This window comes from Meriones unguiculatus, chromosome 3 (assembly GCF_030254825.1).
Source record: "Meriones unguiculatus strain TT.TT164.6M chromosome 3, Bangor_MerUng_6.1, whole genome shotgun sequence".
Lineage (NCBI taxonomy): Eukaryota > Metazoa > Chordata > Mammalia > Rodentia > Muridae > Meriones > Meriones unguiculatus.
The window spans coordinates 33,233,549-33,255,987 of record NC_083351.1 but is presented as its reverse complement, the minus strand read 5'-3'; the positions used below and the strand labels follow the sequence as shown (position 1 = coordinate 33,255,987).

At 50.6% G+C, this 22,439-nt stretch overlaps 2 protein-coding genes across 3 annotated transcripts; one reads left to right on the top strand and one right to left on the bottom strand.

The window, feature by feature from the left end:
* The first annotated feature begins 1,344 nt into the window (after window positions 1-1,344).
* Pomgnt1 (protein O-linked mannose N-acetylglucosaminyltransferase 1 (beta 1,2-)) lies at window positions 1,345-11,583 on the top strand. 2 transcript variants are annotated; one of them, XM_021660019.2, is made up of 22 exons: window positions 1,345-1,469; window positions 1,923-2,092; window positions 2,658-2,772; window positions 2,898-3,016; window positions 3,506-3,571; window positions 3,658-3,771; window positions 4,573-4,690; window positions 4,872-4,970; window positions 5,121-5,248; window positions 5,578-5,648; window positions 5,876-5,951; window positions 6,112-6,195; window positions 6,276-6,317; window positions 6,654-6,712; window positions 6,980-7,052; window positions 7,138-7,266; window positions 7,348-7,473; window positions 9,624-9,688; window positions 9,889-9,933; window positions 10,163-10,298; window positions 10,729-10,838; window positions 10,922-11,583. In XM_021660019.2, the coding sequence occupies exons 2-22, from the start codon at window positions 1,973-1,975 to the stop codon at window positions 11,004-11,006; spliced, it is 1,980 nt and encodes a 659-aa protein (XP_021515694.1). In that variant the 5' UTR covers window positions 1,345-1,469; window positions 1,923-1,972; the 3' UTR covers window positions 11,007-11,583. The 2 variants fall into 2 exon arrangements, with proteins under 2 accessions (XP_021515694.1, XP_021515695.1); XM_021660020.2 differs by having other exon boundaries at window positions 1,355-1,483.
* Window positions 11,584-14,389: 2,806 nt separating this feature from the next.
* Tspan1 (tetraspanin 1) lies at window positions 14,390-19,397 on the bottom strand. Its single transcript, XM_021660024.2, has 8 exons — window positions 19,240-19,397; window positions 18,774-18,838; window positions 16,114-16,320; window positions 15,851-15,925; window positions 15,632-15,730; window positions 15,394-15,549; window positions 15,127-15,210; window positions 14,390-14,860 (listed from the first exon to the last, which is right to left on the bottom strand). Exons 2-8 carry the CDS (start codon window positions 18,828-18,830, stop codon window positions 14,813-14,815), a joined length of 726 nt encoding a protein of 241 aa, XP_021515699.1. The 5' UTR covers window positions 18,831-18,838; window positions 19,240-19,397; the 3' UTR covers window positions 14,390-14,812.
* Between the last annotated feature and the right edge of the window lie 3,042 nt (window positions 19,398-22,439).

The following is a 22,439-nucleotide window of genomic DNA, read 5'->3' as shown; positions in this document are numbered from 1 at the left end:
TCATGGAAAAAGACAAAGGGGTCCCAGCTATATGGCCTGATACAATTTACCAAGGAAGGGAATCCGAGAAGACCTCTGAGCAGGCAGAGATGATGCCAGTAGCTCCGAGACTGTGGGTCCTGTGAAGAGATGCAGCAGGCAGCTAGACATAGGAGAGCCCGAGGCTCAAGAGATCGGAGTTTGAGAATCTGGACAACGGTAGAGATCAAGAGTAGATAAGATCTTCATGGAGAAGAGGGCCAGAGACTGATGTGAAAACTTGTTTAAGAAAAACTTCACTATAAAGAACTTGCAAACAACAAAACAAAACAAAGGGCAGGTTTCACTTTATAATCTTGGCTGTCCTGGAACTCATGTTGCCCTGAATCTATGGCAATCCTCCTCTGTCGGCCTCCTGAGCGCTAGGAATGCAGAAGTGAGCTACCGAAATGAGCTCTTAGCATCTTGCTATGAAAATGGACTTGCCTCAAAGAAACTACTCGCCTCTGTAGTTGTGCAACACCAAGCCCAACCTGACAAGCACTGTTACCATGTTGAAAGACACCAACACTCCACGCAAGAGGCAGGTGAAAGTTGGAAAGCTCGAAAAAAATAAATAGATAAAATCAAGCGCTGGTGGGCGTGGCGCTAGCACTTGGGAGGCAGAGGCAGGTGTATCTCTGTGAGTTCAAGTCCAGCGTGGTCTACATAGGGAGTTCCAGGACAGCCAGGAGTATATGGAGAGACCCTGTCTCAACCTCCTGCCCCTCAAAAAAGGACTAGTCAGGTGCTGGAGACGGTTCAAAGGTTAAGCACACCTGCTGCACTTTTTTTCCGCAGGAGCTTCATAGCACTATGCCCACTCAAGCTCATAACTTCCTTTAACTCCTGCTTCAGGGGTGTCAGATCCAAGCTCTGCTCTCCTCAAGAAGCACGCGTTCTACCTGCACATGCACACACTTAAAAAAATAACTCTTGGTTTTCTTTAAAGAACGGGGTAATTGCAGCGCCTCTCGATCATGGCTTATGGAATGGAGTTAACTGACATAAGGGCTCAAAACAGTTGTGGAGCAGGTTCCTAATCCTCTCCTCCTCGGCCCGGAAGCAGCCTTGCAGGGCTGGGCCAGGCCTCGCGCGGCCGCACTCTGGTCCTGGAATGCCCGGGGAGCTGGCCGGAAAGCCGGCTGCTCCCGCCTCCGCGATGCGAGGATGAGCTCTCGCTCGAGGCCCACTCGTGCCGGCTGCGACCCCGCAGGCACCGCCGCTCCGCTCACGCCGCAGACGCCCCGCCGCGGCCGCCGCCCTAAGCACCGCCCGCCGCCCTCTCACCCCGCGGCGGCGGCGGCGGCGGAAGCGGCGGGGCGGGCCGGCCGGGGCGGGGCGGGGCGCGAGCGGCATGGAGGAGGCGGAGGCCGCTGAGGCCGCGGCGCGCCGGGCCGAGCAGTGCGGGCCCGAGTGCGGCCCGAGCGGGGCGCGGGGCCCCTGAAGCCGTGAGTGCCTCTCGGTGCGGGTCTCAGAGGGTTGATGCGGGCTGGGTGGGTCTTCTGAACCTTCCGGCGTCCCTGAGCGCTGGGAGGAGAGGAGCTGAGCCAGATAGGATGGGTTGAGCGAGGGTGGAGGAGTGGGGCGCAGGAGGTCGCTGTCAGTGGTCCACCCACTGGGTGGACTGGGATTTGGACCTTTTAGGGACTGATGAATCTGAGAGTTGAGTTCCTGGCCTCCACCCCTGAGGCCCTGAGCCTGGACTCAGCCCCGGGGAGTTTTCAGGTGATCCAACTGTAAAGATTTTCTAGCCAGACCCAGAGAAGTTGAGCCACGTTGCCCATGTCACACAGCTCAGCAGTTTGCTGAGAGAAGTGTTGCCAAGAAGTCCTCGTCTCTCCAGAAGGCGTTAGGTTTTGGGAGAAGCATCTTAACTCTATGTGACTCTACGGTCCCCTCAGATTCCTAAAGTCATGGACTGGCCGGGACAGGGGTGACTCCTTAATCCAGTATGGATGACTGGAAGCCTAGTCCCCTCATCAAGCCCTTTGGGGCCAGGAAGAAACGGAGCTGGTATCTTACCTGGAAGTATAAACTGACAAACCAGCGGGCCCTGCGGAGATTCTGTCAGGTAAATAAGATCCCATGTGTCCCGAAGACTGGCCTCCTAACTTTACCTTAGGTCTATGGACTATCTAGCTATTTTGGATGGTAAGAAGAGGCAGCAGATCCCCGGAGAGGAAACCTCTGTGTGCCCTGTCCTTCCCAGGCAGTGGCTTGGATCCAGGATTCTGGAATCAGAACCTAAGTCTGACCTCCTAGGCATCCAACAGAAACCAGAAGTCTGGTCAGGCAGTCCTTGCTCCTGATATCCAACTGTCAGGCAGTGTGGCCTAGGTTCTGTGTCTTCTGATTCTTCACTGTTGTCCTAAATCCATCTTTAGGAACTAGTTATGGAGGGGACCAAGGAAGTCAAGGACCCAAATGGAAAAACACAGGAGCTCTGGGTAGGAAGGGCTTGGTGGAGGGAGACCTGTCCGGAGAAGGCCACAAACCCATGCCCTGATTGAGAACTGGAGAGAGGAGAGACAGGTCCCAGGTTTTTCACTGTGTCCCCTACAGCCAGGGTCATACTTTCCGAAAGCCTCTGTGAACTGGAGAGGGTGTTCCTCAGCCATCCCCATCTTTCCACGCAGACAGGGGCTGTGCTTTTCCTGCTGGTGACTGTCATTGTCAACATCAAGTTGATCCTAGACACTCGGAGAGCAATCAGTGAAGCCAGTGAAGACCCGGAACCAGAACAAGACTATGGTGGGTACCGGCTGAGGCTGGGGTAGCGGGAGTCCTGGGATCTCATGGCAGGAGTGGCATGCAGATCCCACAGGGTTCTGCCAGTGAGACATTATCCATGCCTGTTACAACAACTCCCTCTCCAGATGAGGCCCTAGGACGCTTGGAGGCCCCTCGGCGCAGAGGTAGCAGTCCCCGGCGTGTTCTGGATGTAGAAGTGTACTCAAGTAGAAGCAAAGTGTATGTGGCAGTGGATGGCACCACGGTGAGCGGGCTGACATCTCCAGTCCATTCAGGACATGGTGGGGACTGAAGTCCTCTGTCCAACTAATGGCTTCTGCTTGTTAGGTACATGAAATGTCTCTGTGTTGAAGTCTCAGAAGTGATTAGGAGTTTAAGCAGGTAGCTAACTCCCTAGTTGACTTATTATGTAACTACTTCCTAGTCCCTTTGCCTTCAGCCATGGGCCAGGCACTGGGGTCCTAGAAATAATGGGACTTGCCCTTCCTAAAGGGGCTCACAGGTAGAAGATTATGGGACATTCGGAGTTAAATAGAGACAGTCTAGGGCTCTAGGTACTAGGGAAGTGTTGAAAGGTGGATTGTAGAGCAATGAAATCTTTTTTGATGAGGGCACCATGGGAGCTTTCTGGGAGAGAGAGCCTTCAGTGAGAACTGTAAACTGACAACACGCGAGGCTGATAAGACAAGAATGCCAGGGTGAACTGCTGGATTTTGTTTCCGCCACTGTGTAGGTGCTGGAGGATGAGGCCCGAGAGCAGGGCCGAGGCATCCATGTCATTGTCCTCAATCAGGCCACGGTGAGTTTAAGGGTGGAGACCCAGAGGACTGAAGCTGGACACATCTTACTGGTAACGGTATCTCATAAGAGGTTTGCTTCTGCCAGGGCCATGTGATGGCAAAGCGTGTATTTGACACATACTCTCCTCATGAGGATGAGGCCATGGTGCTGTTCCTCAACATGGTGGCCCCGGGCCGGGTGTTGATCTGCACCGTTAAGGTCAGTAAGTCTCCCTGGCTCTGTTTTCCGTATTCCAAGCTCTAACTGTGCTCCAGGGAATGGTGAGGACGGTGGTTCAAGTTCCAGTCCCAGCCTTGGTTTTTGTTTTGTTTTTGATCAGTTCAGCAGTTACTAAGCATCTACTCTATGCCAGGCTCTGCAATGGATGCAGAAGATACAATAGGCAGCAAGATAGATTTCCTATATCCCTGGAGCTCACATCCCAGTGATAGCAGTGAAACAGTCAGCTCAGCCAGCAATGTCAGGAGATGAAGGTGAAGGAGAAGATAAAGAGGCAGAATGATATGGCTGCATCTCAGGAAGGGAACATCGCTACTGGGAAATAGTATATGAGCAGAGGACTGAAGAAGAGAAGAGTAAGCCAGGCGGTTGTCTGGAGGAAGAATATCTAGGTAGAAGCTCCTAGAATGATCAGTACCAAAGTCCCTAAAGTGGGGAAGTACCTGGCAAGCCTGAGGGACAGTGAGAATGCCAGCGGAGATTTTGGAAAAGAAAGAGGGAAGCTAAGACACCGTTGGGAAAAGAGTGTGGAGAGGTGGCTGGACTCACTTGCTGGTCATGTGGCTAAAGGACTTACTTAGGATCTGAGTGACCATGAATGAGTGTCAGACTCTTAAGCCTTTTATGCTCTTTGTCTGTGAAAGAGAGTAACCAAAGAGTATTGTTGAAGTCACTCAGTGAGCCAGCTTATGTAAGTGGTTTTTATATGTAGCTCTTGACATGTAACCAGGTCTCCTGGGTGCACACAAATCGTGGTGACTGTCTATTTTGATCCTCCAGGATGAGGGCTCCTTCCATCTCAAAGACACAGCCAAGGCTCTGCTGAGGAGCCTGGGAAGCCAGGCAGGCCCTGCCCTTGGCTGGAGGGACACCTGGGCCTTCGTGGGACGAAAAGGAGGTACGGGCACCAAAGGCTGTCCACCCTGTAGTCTCAAGGGAGGGGCAGAACGATAAGAGAAAGGTTGGCGTGGGATGGGAGGATATAGGTAATACTTTGGGTGAAAGTGGGCAAGGAGTTGGGAAGAAGCCCCATACTCAAGTCTGGGCTTTCATTTTCCCTCATTCCTGCCTTTGGCCAGGTCCCGTACTTGGTGAGAAACATTCTAAGTCTCCTGCCCTCTCCTCCTGGGGTGACCCGGTCCTGCTGAAGACAGATGTACCACTGAGCTCGGCTGAAGGTGGGGCTAGTGGGGGCTGGGCTCAGGTAATGTTTGAGCAGAGAGTGGGCACTGGATCCTCCTTGAGACTGATTTTTCCTTGACTGTGTGCCCGAGGCTTCCCCAGCGTAGCTGGTATGATACCCTCATCCCGTCAACTCCCTCCCTTAGAGGCAGAGTGTCACTGGACAGATACTGAGCTGAACCGCCGCCGCAAGCGCTTCTGCAGCAAAGTCGAGGGCTATGGCAGTGTGTGCAGCTGCAAGGATCCAACGCCCATTGAGTTCAGCCCTGACCCGGTAAGTGGGGCCAAAGCCGTGAGGTTTGGACTCCTTCCCAGCTTAGCAAAGGGCCTTAGGAACAAGCCGCAGCTTAGGCTTTTTCTACCTTGACCTGGTGGGAGCTAAGGAGCTGTATGTGTACTGAACTCTGAAGACAGGTTGCGGGTGGGACAGGCTGTGTCACCTGGGCTGAGCTGGACTGTGTATGTGGAAAGACAAGAACAAGGAAGACCCTTGGCTCTTGACAATCTGCTCTGAGGCCCTTCACTGCACTGAGAATTCTTCCCTAAATGGATATCCCAGTTGGAAGCGGGAATAAGGGAAGCTAAAAGCTGTTTCTCACACAGCTTCCAGACAACAAGGTCCTCAACGTGCCTGTGGCTGTTATCGCAGGGAACCGGCCCAATTACCTGTACAGGTAAGCCCGGAAGTGGGCTGTCCTCAGCACTGAGTAGAGGTGCTCAGGAAGTAGGTGGGTACTTAGCTGTCCTTCCTGTACAAGGAACAAGTAAAAGAGGCAGAAAGGCAGCAGACGCTAGGCCTGTTCTACACAGGTAAACACAGGGTAAGCGGGCCTGTTTATAAACACGGGAGTTGTGAGTTGAGAGGACAAAGAGCCCTAATCTACTTTCCTGGGATCCCCAGGATGCTGCGCTCTCTGCTCTCAGCCCAAGGGGTCTCTCCACAGATGATAACGGTCTTCATTGATGGCTACTATGAGGTGAGTGGGCTGGGGTCCTCAAGCAGAGCAAGACACAAGGCTGTGGGTGCTAAAGAGCTGTGATCACTGGTGAGGGTTGTGAAAATGAGGATCTTGACATGTTGGGGCCTGCAGTGGCGGAGTCGGTAACACACACAATGACCAGTGACCATGCCCCCAGGAGCCGATGGATGTGGTGGCGTTGTTTGGTCTGAGGGGCATCCAGCATACACCTATCAGCATCAAGAACGCCCGTGTGTCTCAGGTACCCCTTGGCGAAGAGGGAAGGGCAGATACCTGTTCCCGCCCTCTGCCTCCAATCTCATGTGTCCAATTCCCCAACAGCACTACAAGGCCAGCCTCACTGCCACCTTCAACCTATTTCCGGTGAGTACCATGGATAAAACCGTTGGATTTATGGAGAAAAATTATGTTATGGAGAAAACTCTTCCCTCACCTGGCCTTGCACTTCTGCACACCAGAAGAGGGCACAAGATCTCAGTATAGATGGTCATGAGCCACCATGTGGTTGCTAGGAATTGAACTCAGGACCTTTGGAAGAACAGCCAGTGCTCTTAACCTCGCCATCTCTCCAGCCCCCAGCCTTGCACTTCTGATCTGAAAAATGGGGTGGGTAGTATCTGAACATTAGGGCTGGTGACAGAAAGCCATGGGATGGTAGCAACCTCCTTGGAATCATAATGTTCCATCCTATCCCTGCAGGAGGCCAAGTTTGCTGTGGTTCTGGAAGAGGACCTGGACATCGCTGTGGATTTTTTCAGGTGAAGTGGGTAGCCCCCACTGAAGTGCCTATAGGCTACATAGGGCTTCTGTACTTGACTGGGTCTCCAGGAAGGATGTGGTGAGGTGCCTTGGAGAGCTTTGAATGAGCTCAAAAGTTGGGGGAGCTTTCATAGCCACAAGGGTAGGTGCTGAGCTGTGTACAAGGTAGAAAGGGTGAATGGAGACAGTGGGGCTACCAGCTCTGCATTTCATTATGGTGTATCATGTTTGCCCCACTCTGAACTCTTGAACTCTGGCATTCTCAGTTTCCTGAGCCAGTCTATCCACCTGCTGGAAGAAGACGACAGCCTGTACTGCATCTCTGCTTGGAATGACCAGGTAGGCTGGATGGCCAGGGGTTAGTCAGCACGGGACTCTGTCAAGGGCTGGAGCGAATGCTTCCTGTGACACCCCCTGTCCTTAGGGGTATGAACACACAGCTGAGGATCCAGCACTGCTGTACCGTGTGGAGACCATGCCTGGGTTGGGATGGGTGCTCAGGAAGTCTTTATACAAGGAGGAGCTTGAGCCCAAGTGGCCCACACCAGAAAAGGTACCCAGCAGGATAGGCTGAATGGGCTGGAATCCCTATCAGTTCCAGACTCGCAGCCTTCATAATGTTCTGTGACCCCAGCTTTGGGACTGGGACATGTGGATGCGGATGCCGGAGCAGCGCCGCGGCCGGGAGTGCATCATCCCCGACGTTTCCCGATCCTACCACTTCGGCATCGTGGGCCTCAACATGAACGGCTACTTCCACGTGAGTGTGGTACTCGGAAGTAGGATGCTATATGACGTCACTGTGAAGGGCATGGGCTCTGGAGCCTAGCCCCAGCACTGACTAGCCATGTCAGTCTAGAGAAGTTACTGTTCGGTTTTCGTCAGTTCTCTATCTATGAGGATGAAAAGTGCTACCTGCCAAAGACCAAACAGAGCACAGCATTTGATCTCAGCACTTGAGAAACTGAGGCAGGAAGAGCATTAGTTTGAAGTCATCTGGGCAACAAAGTGAACACCCTGTCTAAGAGAATAAAAACAGCAACAGTAAAACTACCAGAGGCTGAGTCAGGGGGATTACCGTTAATTTGAGGCTACAGATTAACAAACAGAAATGCAACAACAAAAACCCTGAAAGAACTACTCTCATTTTAAGGTTTGATCTGAAATTAAAAAAAAAAAAAAAAAATCAGGCCAGGCAGTGGTGCACACTGTTAATCCCAGCACTTGGAAGGCAGAGGTAGGCAGATCTCTGAGTTCGAGGCCAGCCTAGTCTACAGTGAGTTACAGGACAGCCAGGGCTACGCAGAGAAACCCTGTCTCGAAAACAAAAAAACAACAACAAAAAATTATTTATTTTATGTGTATGTTTTTCCTGTGTGTATGTAAGTGTACTGTGTTTGTGCCTGGTACCTAAGGAAGTCAGAAGACAGCATCAGCTTCCCGGGAACTGGAGTTACAGATGTTGTGAGCCACCATGTTGGTGGTGGGTACTGAAACTTTGGTCCTCTTTAAAAGTATCAAGTGCTCATAACCACTGAGTCATCTCTTCAGCCCCTGAATTTGTTATGAAATCATTTATTTTATTTCTGTGAGTGTTTTGCCTACATGTATCATGTGCATGCGTGATGGCTGAGGAATCTAGAAGAGGGCACTGGATCTCCTGGAGTTACAAATGGTTGCCAAACACCATTTGGGTACTGAGAACTGAACTTGAGACCCCAAACCAGGTGGTGGTGGCTCACATCTTTAATCCCAGCACTCAGGGGGCAGAGGCAGGTAGATCTCTGTAGTGCTCATTTTGGGTTTTCGTTTGTTTGTTTGTTTGTTTGTTTATTATGTATACAGTGTTCTGTCTGCATGTTCACCTGCACACCAGAAGAGGGCACCAGATCTCATTCTAGATGGTTGTGAGCCACCATATGGTTGCTGGGAATTGAACTCAGGACCTCAGGAAGAGCAGCCAGTGCTCTTAACCATCTCTCCAGCTCCTGCTGTGCTTATTTTTAAACTATTTTATTGAGGTTCCTAAAAGCCTCTCCCAACCCCAAACCTAGATAAGAGAGAGGTTAGTGGGGAGAGGGGCACTTCTCCCAGCTGTTGAGGGTCATGGATTCCTTTTTGTTCTAGCAATCTCCGTCAACAGCAGACGTTGCAACAGGCCCCTCCAGACTGCTGCACTGAAATGTTTCTCAGTGCTGTCTCCAAGTCGACACCCTGTCCATCTCTGGTCTCTCCAAACTGCCACACCTCACCACTGCACGCCACACTTTCTCTTTGTGGGCTCTCATGTTTATATCCTCAAAGCCCTAGACCATGCCCCTCTCCATGAACGAGGAAAGAAAGTGTTTGAAACAATCCAGCTGAAAGGGATGTATTTAAGTTTGGACCTCCTAGAAGCCAGAAAGACTCTCAGAAAAAGCTAATAAAATTCTTAGGAAGGGCAAGTGATTCCTCAGGTCATTCATAGAACCTGAATCAGCAGTTTCCTTCCTTCTAAACCATCTCTGCTATTGGCTACATCTAACAGAAGGGTCTCTCTGTCTCTGTCTGTCTGTCTGTCTTGGTGCCCCCCCCACCTCCTTTGTTTGTTTTGTTTTCTTAGGCAGAGTCTTTGGTAGCCCAGCCTGACTCCAAACTCTGTAACTGAGGCTGGTCTTGAACTTCTGATCCTCATGCCTCCATCTCTGCAGCAAACCTTGGGAAAACCAGTGAGAACAGGACTAAACCAACCCAAATTAAAGCTAGTAAGAACTTGCCAAAGAAGATGGGGAGACTGGAGGAAATCAGAGGGCCCTTTCCAGATTTAGTGCTTCATTTTTTGGGGGGGTCTTGTAGCCCTGTAGTGGGTCAGTGAGCAGATGTGGGCCAGGCTAAATAAAGCCTTAATGTTTATCCTCATTCCCATTTCAGGAGGCCTACTTCAAGAAGCACAAGTTCAACACAGTTCCGGGTGTCCAGCTCAGGAATGTAGACAGGTACAGACTGGCAACATGCTAAGGGGTGGATATCTGAAGGCTTGGTGACCGGTCCTTGCTAGTTCTTTCCTGTCTAGGGCCTTGGGTATTTACCTCGGCCCTGCCGTGCCTTTTCCCCATGTGACCCTTTGCCCTGCCCATTCTTTTCCCTGGACCCGAGGGCCTTTCCTTCTCTTAATTCATTTCTCCCTTCCCTTCAGTCTGAAGAAAGAAGCTTATGAAGTGGAAATTCACAGGCTGCTCAGGTATGGCCTAGGACAACTGGGATGCCTGGCAGGGAGTAAGGAATCAAATACTGGCTTTCTTGGTGCCACAATTTATGAGCACTATAAAAATTGAAATCCAGAGTTCTCTAGTACAAACATTATTAAGAACTTGAAGATGGTAGCAACGGAGCATGTAATCAAGCCCAAGGCCCTGCGCGTCACATCTAGGAAATGTGCCCTGTCTTGGCCTTTTCTACCCCCAATGCAGTGAGGCAGTGGTTCTGGACCACAGCAAGGACCCTTGTGAAGACTCCTTCCTGCCAGACACAGAAGGCCATACCTATGTGGCCTTTATCCAAATGGAGAAAGATGACGACTTCACCACGTGGACTCAGCTTGCTAAGGTGCCAGTGCCTCACCTACCTCAGGAGTACCCCGCCCCAGCATGCTCTGCCCCAACTAGCGAGAGTCTTTGTTGTAGAATTTTCAGCCTCAGAACCTTCTCAAGAACCTCACTTCCTGGCCAGGTCTGGAGGGATGGTGGTATAGGCCTTTTGATGCCAGAACTTGGGAGGCAGAGGCAGGCGGAACTCTGAGTTCAAGGCCAGCTTAATGTACAGAGTGACTTCCGGGACAGCCAGTACTGCACAGGAAAACCCTGTCTCAAAAACAAAAATAAACAAGCAAATAAAAAAGAACCTCTCTTCTAACCCCTTGCTCAAATCCATACTCCTGAGGATGCTTCCCCTTGAAGATGGAGACAGCTGTAAGAACTTCAGAGGACCATCTTCACAGCTTCCTGACCATCTCTTTTCCCTACTCTATCTCTGCCAGTGCCTCCATATTTGGGACCTGGATGTTCGTGGCAACCACCGGGGCCTGTGGAGATTATTTCGGAAGAAGAACCACTTTTTGGTGGTGGGGGTCCCAGCCTCACCTTACTCGTGAGTTACCTCTTCTGCCCTAGGAGAGTCCTGCTGGAACTGAAGCATATCCTCCTCCCTATCATTCTTCTATTATGTTTCAGAGTGAAGAAGCCACCATCAGTCACCCCTATTTTCCTGGAGCCACCCCCAAAGGAAGAAGCCCCAGGGGCCGCTGAACAAACATGAAGCCTCCTCCAGGACCCTGCAGGGCTGGGTACTGTGTACCCCCAGGCAGGCTAGCCCGTCGCCCTAGCCTATAGGATTTTGTAGATGCTGGTAGGGGTTAGGGCTGGTTTGTTTTTAACATGGGATTTAATTACTAACTCTGAGGGGAAGGATCCCCTGCTCCAACACCCCTGTTTCTGAGTTTAAGGTCTATTTATTTACGTCCTTGTTGGAGAAGAACAGGAGAGTACCCAGGACCTCTTTGGGATCCCTGGGTAGCTGATCTGCTCTTTTTATACCCCGTCCTCCCAGGCCTGGCTCAGAACCTATTTATTGACCGTCCTGAGGGCCTTGGGAATAGGCCCAACCTGGGGCCTTTAATCCTCTCTGGACCAGGACGCTGCCCTGAGGGTGGGACTGGCTCATACTCAGGAAACTGCTGTGCCCAGCTGATGGACAGGCCCATTTGGGGCCCATGTGCTGACAGACTCACTCAGAGACCCTTAGACACTGGACCAGGCCTCTTCTGAGCCTTCTCTTTGTCCAGATTTCCAAAGCTGGATAAAGGTGGTCATTGATTAAAAAAGGAGAAAACCTCTGGGGGTGTTGTGTTTTGTGGTGGTTTTGTGGGGAGCACAGTGTGGTGGTGACAGAGAAAATCATTTAGATGAATGGTGAAGTTTCTTTTTGTTTGTTTGCTTGTCTTTACCTCCTGCCATAGTTTATTTTCTCTGTGAGGCTGTTTGGCCACCAGGGGATGCCCAAGACTCAAGCTCCAAGCCTTCTGCTTTTATTTGTTTAAAACAGGCTCCACCCTGGGACCAGCTGACTTTATCCCTTTCCTGCTTGGGCCTTAGCTCCAAGCAGCCATCTCACACCCCTGTCTTCATGTTTTATCTTCAGGCTGGTTCCTTCCTTGTTTGGGCCCAGCACCTATCCCCAGAAATGGAGTGGCTAGGAGAGAGAAAAAAGGATGAGTGGAATGGGTTAGGGAATGGAAGAGAGAGCCGGTAATGGGTGGAGACTGGAGACAGGAAATGGCTGGGCCAGAGACAGTGGCAGTCACAGGGATGCGGGAGATGATTTTGTGGGAAGATACTAAGCAGGCAGACATAGAAGCAATGGTTTCTGTGGCCTTCTGGTTGTGTGTAGAATTCCACGTAGGGATATTTTTCCAGAGAAAAGGTCCATGGTTTTTATCAGATTCTCAAAAGGCTAGTAACTCAAAGGAGCATAGGAAAGTCTGAATTAGTCACCAGAAAATGGACAGTATGGTCCTTTAGGAGTCAGATAGCCCGAGGCAAGGAACATGACCTTTAACTTAAGGCTCTGAAGACTTAAGATCAGGACCTGAGTAGATGACAGTGTAAGAAAGGGTATAGATCTTTTGCCAAGGAGTCTGGAACTTACTGGAATCCCTGCCCTTTATCTGTTCACTTTATCTGTCCCGACTCTACTGGTACTTAGAGCTCAGCATAGCAATGGCGCTGGTACCATATGGCTTTGACTTTGCTCAGCACCCTGACACCTTGAGTGTCTGCTGGAGCTATTGATAGTGTTTCAGGTGGCAAAGCAGGTGCAGGAGAAGCAGTTAGCCCGTGATGAAGTGGCAGCCTCCCTGGGCAAACAAATCCCCCTTCAGCCCTCCCCATCCCACTCCTACTTCCAAACAGGCACCTGTGGGAGGGATAGAGGGATTGTGTGCGGGGCACAGTGCGCTGGGAAAGGGCGAAAGCCGGCTAGCTCCCTGCCTAAAACCTTAGTAGATTCTTGATCAGGCTCCACTGCCTGAAGTGTGGCTCTGGCCAAGTCTGTTCTTTTTTGGGCCCAGCAAGTGGGTGATAGCAGTGGGCTGCTCTGGAAAAGCCCATAGAGACAGATGGGGGTGGGGGGGTGTCAAAGGGAAGGGAGGAGGGAAGCCAGTTTGTCAAACTGGGCTTTGCTTGGTAGCAGCCACAAGCCTGTGGCAGCAGCCTTTTTCCCTAGTGCTGCTACTTGAAGTTCAGAGACACTCAATTATTTATTTTTGAAGCAAGTTTTTCTCTACGTAGCCCTGACTGTCATGGAATTAACTATGTAGACCAGGCTGGCCTTGAACCCAGACTGCCTCCGCCTCCCAAGTAATGGAAATAAAGGCATGCACCATCACCACCTGGCTTTTTTTTTTAAGACATTCGGATTTTTGTCAGGGACATTTTGGTCCCGTTCTTCAGGTTGGACTGTCATTACTGTGCCAAGCAAGGTCTCCCCAGTTGCAGGAGTCTGGTCGAAGTCTTGGCCTCAGCTTTTCAGCTGAAAAGCTCTGGGACTCTGGCATAGGACTAAGGATGTACCTCACGAAGTGTTTGCTTCCTCGAACACACGAAGCCAGGTGTGGTTCCCATTACCTCATAAAACCAGGTGTGGTGATAAACCTGTGAACCCAGCTTTTAGGAGACAGAGGCGGGGATTCAGTCATTCACAGCTATGTAGAATGTTCAAGGCCAGTCTGTGGGCTACATGAGGACCTTCCATCCCTGCCATCTCAAAGCAAAAACAAGGAAGTGAGATCTCGGCCAGATGTGGCGGTGCATAACTTTAATCCCAGCATTCAGGAGGCAGAGGCAGGCAGATCTCTGGGCTACAGGGCAAGTTCTAGAACAGCTAGGACTACATAGAGAAACCTTGTTTCAAACACAAAGAAGATAAAAAGATGCTTGGTGGAGCCAGTGCTGGTCCTGTCCCTTTGCTATAATTGTGCTCTCAGCCCCTACACTAAATATGCCACCATGATGAACCAGGCCGCACCATACACCTGCCCGTTTCCTGTGCAATGATGGAACATAACCAATGTTCCTATCCACACTCAGACCCTCGGGGCAGAAGTCTGGACTGTCTGAGGAACTTGTTAATTGATGGGAGAGGACCCCTCACTGCCCCCCCCAATAAAAATACATAAACCAACTCCCCCCAAAAGTACTTATCTTTAGAGCAATGGATAGGCCAGCCCCCCAAGAATAAATGATTTTGAAATTTTCCAAAGTAGGGCACATAGCTCAGACCTAGTTCTCAGAGTTCCTGGAGGGCTCCAGAGAGTAGCTCCACCCCCACGGCCCTGACAGTAATTCTGTTCTCCCTCCTCCTTGACTTGGCACAAGCTATTTTCATGGCTTTCCAGTCCAGTGCCCTTCACCAGGAGGGAGAACTTTCAGGACAAAGTCCTCTCATGATACATAAAGGCAGACCAACCCAGCTCCCGCTTCCTCAGTGCCCTCTTAGCCGGTCGTTTAACTCTTCCTTCCAGGCCTGGAGCCCAAATACCTACCTCACTTCCTTCCCTTCCACCCTGCTGAGTCTCCAGCCTCACAGAAACCAGTGCAATTTAGGCGATCTGCACCCATCTCTCCAAGCATACACAGTCCAAATAGAAATATTTTAATTGCTTTATAGGTTCCAAAAATGCCTTCTATACATTCATTGTGATGCTCGAAATGCCCAGGCTATAAGTGCCTTCATCCACCAGTGCAGTGCTGGGATCATCAAGAGCCGCTTTTAGACTAAGGGAGCGTCAAGGGTGGAAGAAAATAATCAGGAGATGGGCAGACATGGTTGCCTCTGAGACTGTGGGACAGATGCCTCCTTGGCCCCACCAGCGGAAGAACAGGGAGGACACATATCCCAAAAGAGGTAGTCCCTATTTAGCCCAAAGTCCAGAGTAGGAAAGGCAAATCCACTCCAGCCCAAATGGCATTGCTAGGTTTCATTTCCACCCCCATCACTGCTGCTGAGCTGTGCCAAGTGCCTCTTCCTGGTTTCCATGCGGCGGCAGCAAGTCGGGAGAAGCAGTCCTACTGCAGATGGCAGTACAGATACATGGATACAAACATGGCAGCCAGCTGGTGGGAAGGGACAGGGAGACATGAAAGGGCATGATTAACATCCTCAAGGCCTGGTTTCTTGTCTGCCCTGAACAGCCTACACGAAGCACTGTTTCCTCGATGGTAGAATACATGCTTGGCATTCATAGGCCCCTGCGTTCAGTCCTCAGCTCCAGAAATGAAACACTTTAAAAAATCTTCTCTAGAGAAGCCTCAGAGACGGGCTACTCTGTATGCGTCTGGTGGACACTGATAGCCCGGTTCCAGTCTCCTCAGCGACTTACCTCCAGGGCGGCAATTCCAACTGCCACGCCACCCACGGTGACTGCGTTGGTTCTGATGTCATGCAGAAGCTGTTTGAAACAGCCCTTGGGAGAGAGGAGAAAGTATTTATAGCTGGAATGCCTTACCGCCAGCTCATTTACTACCGTAAGGCCTTAAAGAAATCCCACCCATGTTGGGCGGTGGCGGCTTTAATTCCAGCACTCAGGAGGCAAAGGCAGGTAGGTCTCAGCCTGGTCTATACAGTGAGTTCTTAGGCCAGCGCGTACCTGTACTTTCATAGTCTCGGCCTTTTCCGCGGTGCATGGATCCTCAGCTGTGCCGTTGACAGGGTTGACACAACAGTAGGGGGGAAAGACTTTATTCTCTTCGACGAAACGTGAGGTGTTAAAATCTGTGTAGTTGTTGAAGCCACAGCACTTCAGCTGCGGAGGAAATGGGAGGGGTGACGGACGGTGCCTCGCGTTTTCTCCCCCTCCGGTCCCAAATCCCCACCGCCTACCGTACCCCTTCCATGGTGGAGTTCCACACTTGGGTGAAGTCGGTCTGGTAGCCGTAGTCCTTTCTGATGGCAGGCACCACCAGCAACGTTAGGAATTGTTCAGCCTGGATGGAGCAGGCCAGTAGTAAGAGACCAGGAGGGAAGTAGCCTTTCACAGGCCGCCACCCACTTCTCAGGGCCACTTAGCTCAGTTTTCCCCCGCTTTCCCCATTCCTGGGCCTCACCATTGTGGTATACACCAAAGCCACCACAGCGGCCGCAAGCTCAGCAATGAAGATGATGAGAAGGATGAAAAAGAACTGAGTGGGAAACAAAATACATTTTAGGGAGACGCGCCTCCCTTGCCCCGCCCACTCCCGTCTGAGAGGCAAGGGGTCCCCACGGTGAGGTTCTCGGAATCCAGAGTAGGGTTTTGGGATCTCCGGAGGCTGGTGTCAGGGGTGAAAGAACCCTGGGTTGTGGGCCTGGGGGGCTGGGTCTAACACACCGTCATGAGCGCGCACTTGTTCTCGGAATGAGCACCGTAGCAGCCCAGGAAGCCGAGGATAAAGACCACAACACCAGCTGCGATGAGGAAGTAGCCCACGTTGACAAACTGCATGGCACTTGATGACATTGACCCAAAGACCTTCAGGAAGGATGTCCCATCGACAGACACCCAGATTCCCACAGCCAACAGGGCCGCACCACAGAGCTGGGGACAAAAGTCAGGCTTTGAAACAGTGCCAGCAAATGGTTCTGTTTTACACCATCAAATCAGGAAACTTCACCTTTCCTTGACTTGGAAATCTAACAACCCAGTGGGCATGGAGGGAAGCATTAACTAGTACCGGGAAGATGGGAGCTGAGACACTTAGAACAAATTCATCAGTCTGCTCACTTGGGAAGATAAAATGAGATCAGGGGTTCTAGAAATATCCACAGGCCTGGAGAAGGCACATAACTTTCCTTTTACTGCTGTCAGGGTCCTGCCATATAGGTAGGAGAGAAAATGGGTCCAGTCTCTGAGTCTTGGGCTGTGGGTGCCTAGAATAACTACTCTCAGATGCATGGAAGCAGGTGATGTGGCGCAGGCTCAATAGTCACTATAGTAACAGCAGGGTGAGGCTTGCAACCTTGAAACAGGGCCGAGGTTGAGACGTTCATCCACTCGAAGGCCCTATTTGAACCCCTTCCAGGGTGGAATCAGCTGCCAGACTCACTCCTTTCCACCCAGACCACTGCCTGACAAGTAGAAACCGAGAAAACAGACACAGAACACAACTGCACCTTCAAGACACTGACTCAACCTGAGGTTTCAGCGGCGAAGCTCTGAGGGGCGTCAATGGAGGCCCTGGCCCCACGGCTCCTAGCAAACATTTGCTGACCCCTCAGGGTCTTTCGGTGGATGAATCAGCCTGACACTGACTTACGCACAGCTCGCACTGTCCGACTAAGGACTTGAGTCTGGCAGGTGGGTAGAGAGATTTATATTGTGGCCCTATCCCAGGATGTTTACTTAAGGACAGGAGAGCTGGGTTTCTAACCTACAGGGTCAAATTTCAAGGAGCCTGGCTTTCCTCCCTTGTTCTGCCCAGTCTGACAAGGCCCGGGCAACATTGAACAGAAACCAAACTGGATTTGCCTTTAACCCTGTCAGGCCAGAGCCCTGGCTCTCTCAATTGCCGAAATCCTAGTATTTCTTCCAGTTTTATGAATACAACCTAGTTCATGGCAGCCAAAGAAAGCCCAGGGTACAGACCACACCGAGAGTCTACCTATCCTTTGTCCAGTTTCTCTAAACTGGCACACACTTCATGCCTCTTACTTTCTCCCCTTTCCCTCATTAACCTCTGGTGACGTCAGCCCTTGACCACTGTTTTCCTTCCTTGTCTCCCTCATGGTGGCTATTTTTCTGTCCATCCCTAATATTTCCAGTTTCCAACAACTCCCTTTCTTTGAGGTCAGGGGTTCTAAGATATTCACAGGTGCTTCGGAGTGGGTGAAAGGTAAACTGCCCCTTACTCTGCCAGGGTCCCGCCCCAACCCTATGACTTCACTGGCTGCTCACAGGCACATGACTTTCAAATATCCGTGCCCCTCCCTTGGGTACACAGGAGCAGGGAGGATGAGCCCTCCCCCCCAACACTGCTCAAGCCACTTCTAAGACTTTGCCTTTGTTCTACCACCCCCCTGCCACCTTTGTTTACTGTGTCCCTTTCTTCTTATCTCTGTCACTATCTCCAGGGCTGGGGCCTCGTACATCAGCTTCTCAAATAAGCCCTATATAATCTGTTCCTGGTTTTCTAAACAATATCAAATTTCATTACCTCTGGGCCTTTCTATGCACTTTACAGCTCCTCCACCCAATGCAAATTTCCAGCTTCAGCTACTTCCTGGTAGGAAGTATTTTCCTACCAGGCTAGATTCAAACCCCTCCAGGGACTCCCTTAGCGTCGGTGGTAAATCTGAAGGTACCACTTTGCAACTATCAGTGTAATTATCATCCTATTGGACAATTATCAGCCTATCTGGTTGACTGGTTCAGAGAACCTCAAGGGCAGTGAACGGCCTCGCCCTCCCGCTACTCTAAGACATAGCATTTCGTCTTCATCAATGAACGTGTTTTCCTTTTTGTTTGTGGCTTAATGCATGCTAAGCAAAGGCTCTATCGCCAAGCAACCATCCCAGCTCCTTAAACACCAGCCCAGCCAATGAATATTTATTAAAAACATAAAGGTTGCTAGAGTCAACCGGTAAGAGGCATGGACTCTCTCTCCTTTCAGTTTTTCAGTGTCTGGTGGTCACTGAATTAGCTTTTGCACTCTAAACTTAAGTGGCTCCCCTTTCCTTTCTGAACCTTGAATACCTATTAAAAAAGGGGGTGACTCCTATCCTATCCTGCCCTAGACCGATTCTTCCTGGAAGGGAGGTGAGAGCCTTAAACTTTTCCATCCCTAACCTCCCCCATCTTCACCCAAACTTCTGTGTGGTGGCCAGGCTATTTAGAGGGATTAGCATTTGGGAAGACCCTCTGCTTCCTACTCAAAAAGGGAAAACTGGCAGGTCAGAGTCTGGGCACACAGTCTCCCGTTTTCTAGCCTGGGCTCCCCAGATTGTGACCTGCTCTTTTAGGGAACCCAGGAAGCCCACACCCTCCATACTTACAAAGATGAGTAGATTGAAGAGGATCATCATGACCTTAATGAATTTGAAGCACTGCATGGTGGGTCCTGGGAAACACACATGTCCAAATTAGGGTCTCACGTCCCACCTGCCCTGGACCAGCCTTGCTTCCTGAACCCTGGCACGCCTGAGTCCGGCATCCCGTGTTCCTCACCAACTTCCCCTACGTCTCCACTGTGATAATCTCAGAACTGTTCCCCATCCCCGTCCTGACACCCATGCCCACCTGCACTAATCCTCAGACCCAGGTCCCCACGCAGGTTTTACAAGCCTGACTCTCACACAGCAGGTCACGCAATGCTCTTTCCTGATATCCATCTTCCCTGGTCCTCTTCCTAAACCAACCTCAGACTCCTCAGAACCCACCCAATGGCTTTTTTTCTAGCATCCCAAACCTGTTCCTGGACTGGTCTCCATTCACAGGTTAATCTCTGCCCTGTGCCATCACCTGCTCAGGGCGCTTGGCACTAGGTTCTGAGCGGAATCTGCTGCACTCCCGGAGGAACAGAAGGGCTCCAGGAAACTGCCACTCAGTGTGCTGGCGGGTGAGGAGGGACCAGCTAGTCCTTGCACGGCACTGCTCACCTACGGGTCAGGCAGGTGCTTTAAAAGCCTCGCCTGCCTGCCCGCCTGCCAGCCCGCCTGCCAGCCTGCTGGCCCCACCCAAGGCTGAGCAACCTCCTTTGCCCCTGCTGCCCCCTACTGCCTGGAGCCAGGCTCCCAACACCCAAAGCAGAAGCCGATCTTTACCTGAAAATGTCACCCTTAGGCTCTGCCTCTCCCGATTTCAGGAGAAGGGTGTGTGAGGCAGCAGTGTCAAGAGTGGCTCTCCAGAACTTCTGTGGGCCCTGCTCACGACGGTGCAGCCCGATTCTTACCTCCAGCCTGTGTGTGTATCCGACACCCACATCTGTCCAAACTGCCATCCAGGTGTTCACACACAATATACCGTAGACCGGTACTCCTGCTGTGCATGCACACAGCTCTCAATCTCTCTGTGTGTGAGCACACACACACACACACAAGCACATGCACATACTCTGAGCCAGCTCACGCAAACACTCATGAACGCACACACATGTACACACACAACCAAATCACAGTCACACACACTTATAAGAGCATACACACATGCTCACACATAGGCACACACTCACACACACTTATGAGACCATACACACATGCTCACACACACACACACTGATACACACACACACACACACACTTTCAAGGACATGGCCATGGCAACCTTTGTTCTCACCTCAGAACAGGACATAGTTTTTTGTCCTTTTTCCTCCACAAATTCAAGGTCCCCATCCTGCTCTTCTTTCATTTTTTTTTTTTTTTAATATCCTTTTGCCTACATATTCCTGATGTGTGGGCTTGGTTCTCATGGACTTCAGCGGAGGACATAATATCCCCTGGAAAATTTGAAGTTACAGGAGGCTGTGAACAGCCATGTGGATGCTGGGAATCGAACCACTTTGCTACCTAAAAGGCTAAGTGGTCTCTCTAGCCCCCTCACTTCTTCTTTTTCTTTTATATTTTGACAGGATTTCTCTGTATAGCCTCAACTGTCTTGGACCCGCTTTGTAGACCAGGCTGACCTTGAGCTCACAGCGATCCGCCCGTCTCTGCCTCCCTGAGTGCTAGGATTACAGGCCTGTTCACTGCCCGCTCACCTCTTATTCTATTCTTCCTCTCTCCATGTTCTGGAGCTCTGCGTACAGCCCTAATTATTCTGCCAGTAGGTGGCACTGTGGGCCTACAAAGGAGAAATTCCCATTCCAAGCCCCCTTTTTTTTCTGGGGAGCCTTTGATTTCCCACTCCACTGTTCCTGATTGACGGGCCCCTCAAAAGTCCTTGCTCTCTAGTTATTCATATTAGGGGCTCAAATTCCGTTTCTGTCGTTTCTTAGATGTACGGCCCTAGGGATTCTTTTATTTGTTATTTGGTTTGTTTTGTTTTCCGAGACAGGGTCTCACTATATAGCTCTGACTATCCTGAAACTATGTACACCAGGCTACTTACCCTCACACTTAAATCAGCCTGCCTTTGCCTCCCAAGTGTGGGTTAAAGATGTGTGCCACTGTGCCTGGTTATTTAATTTATTTTTTTAATTCAAATTTTATTTAATGTGTATGAGTGTTCTGTGTGCATGTATTTTTGTGTGCCCTGTGCAGAGGCTAGAAGAGGGTTTCAGATCCCCTAGAACTGGAGTTACAGACAGTTAGGAATCCCGTGTGAGTGCTGGGACTCATCATACCTGGGTCCTTTGGAGGAGCAGCAAGAGCTCTTAATGGTTGAGCCATCTTCCAGCCCCTATTTATCCTTCCTTCCTTCCTTCCTTCCTTCCTTCCTTCCTTCCTTCCTTCCTTCCTTCCTTCCTTCCTTCCTTCCTTCCTTCCTTCCTTCCTTCCTTCCTTCCTTCCTTCCTTCCTTCCTCCCTCCCTCCCTCCCTCCCTCCCTCCCTCCCTCCCTCCCTCCCTCCCTCTTTCTTTCTTTCTTTCTTTCTTTCTTTCTTTCTTTCTTTCTTTCTTTCTTTCTTTCTTTCTTCCTTTCTGTCCTAGAGCTCATGGGCTTGCAGGTGTGAAGCGCCACACTGGCCGGAAGTCTCCCACCTGCCTCAGCCTCCCCCGTGCTAGGGACGCACCATCCCACCCTGCTACTCCGCCCGCCATTTCTGAGATTTGCTTTTCAGTCTTCGTTTCCTGGTCTGTGTAGGAAAATAGTTATGTGGTTTTAAAATAAGTTTTCCTCCCTCCTCTGAGACACAGTAAGTTGCGCACCAGGAGGTCAGAGCAGAGAGCACTTCTAGAATGATTTCAGGGATAGACTTAGATTTAGGGGGGGATGGTGGTGGGAGAGAGAGACAGTGTATTGCCGGGGGCCGGGCCCAAGCCTTTCCACACAGTAGACACACGCTCTGCCACTTGAGCTACATTCCTTGACTTGAGGAAGTGGATTGATTTTTATTACTTTATTTTTGTTTTCTTGAGAAATAGCGTGACTGTGTAACCCTGGCTTGCATAGGACTCACGATATAGCCTCAGCTGTCCTTGAACTTGCAGTGATCTTCCTTGTATCTCCACCTCCCAAACCAAACCGGAGGTGCCACCACAGCCAAAGAAGTGGGTTTGTGTGTGTGTGTGTGTGTGTGTGTGTGTGTGTGTTCATATGTACGCAGAGGCCAGAAGAAAGCAGCAGCAGATCACCTGAGGCTGGAGTTACAAATGTTTGGGATCATCACCCCAGTGTGGGTCCTGGGTGTCTTCTGCAAAAGCAGGAAGCATTCTCAACTGCTGAGCCATCTCTCTAGTCTAGAAGCAGATTTTTTAGTTGGTTATTTTTGGGTGGAAGAGAGGTGCCTGAAGAGATAGAGCACGGATGATAATATTGCAGGTAATAAGTCTGTGGGACATACCTGTATCAGCAGCTATTCTGGAGGCTGAAGAAAGAGGATCATTCAATTCTTCAAGTTTGATTCCTTCTCAGAACTGAAACAGATGATGGACTGAGCTTGGCAATTAATGCCTATTATCCCAGCACTCAGGAGGCAAAGGCATGTGGATCTCTGTGAGTTCCAGGCTAGCCAGAGCTACAACCAGACTATATTAATAAAATGTGCCTTTAATATGTAGCATTTT

Coding starts and splice junctions, on each gene's coding strand:
- Pomgnt1 (XM_021660019.2), top strand. CDS start 1,973: ATGGATGACTGGAAGCCTAGTCCCCTCATCAAGCCCTTTGGGGCCAGG. Junction 4,691..4,871: donor CTTCGTGGGACGAAAAGGAG/GTACGGGCACCA, acceptor GCCTTTGGCCAG/GTCCCGTACTTGGTGAGAAA. Junction 7,474..9,623: donor ACATGAACGGCTACTTCCAC/GTGAGTGTGGTA, acceptor TTCCCATTTCAG/GAGGCCTACTTCAAGAAGCA.
- Tspan1 (XM_021660024.2), bottom strand. CDS start 18,830: ATGCAGTGCTTCAAATTCATTAAGGTCATGATGATCCTCTTCAATCTA. Junction 16,321..18,773: donor TCTTCAATCTACTCATCTTT/GTAAGTATGGAG, acceptor TTTTGTCCCCAG/CTCTGTGGTGCGGCCCTGTT. Junction 14,861..15,126: donor TTGGAATTGCCGCCCTGGAG/GTAAGTCGCTGA, acceptor CCTTCCCACCAG/CTGGCTGCCATGTTTGTATC.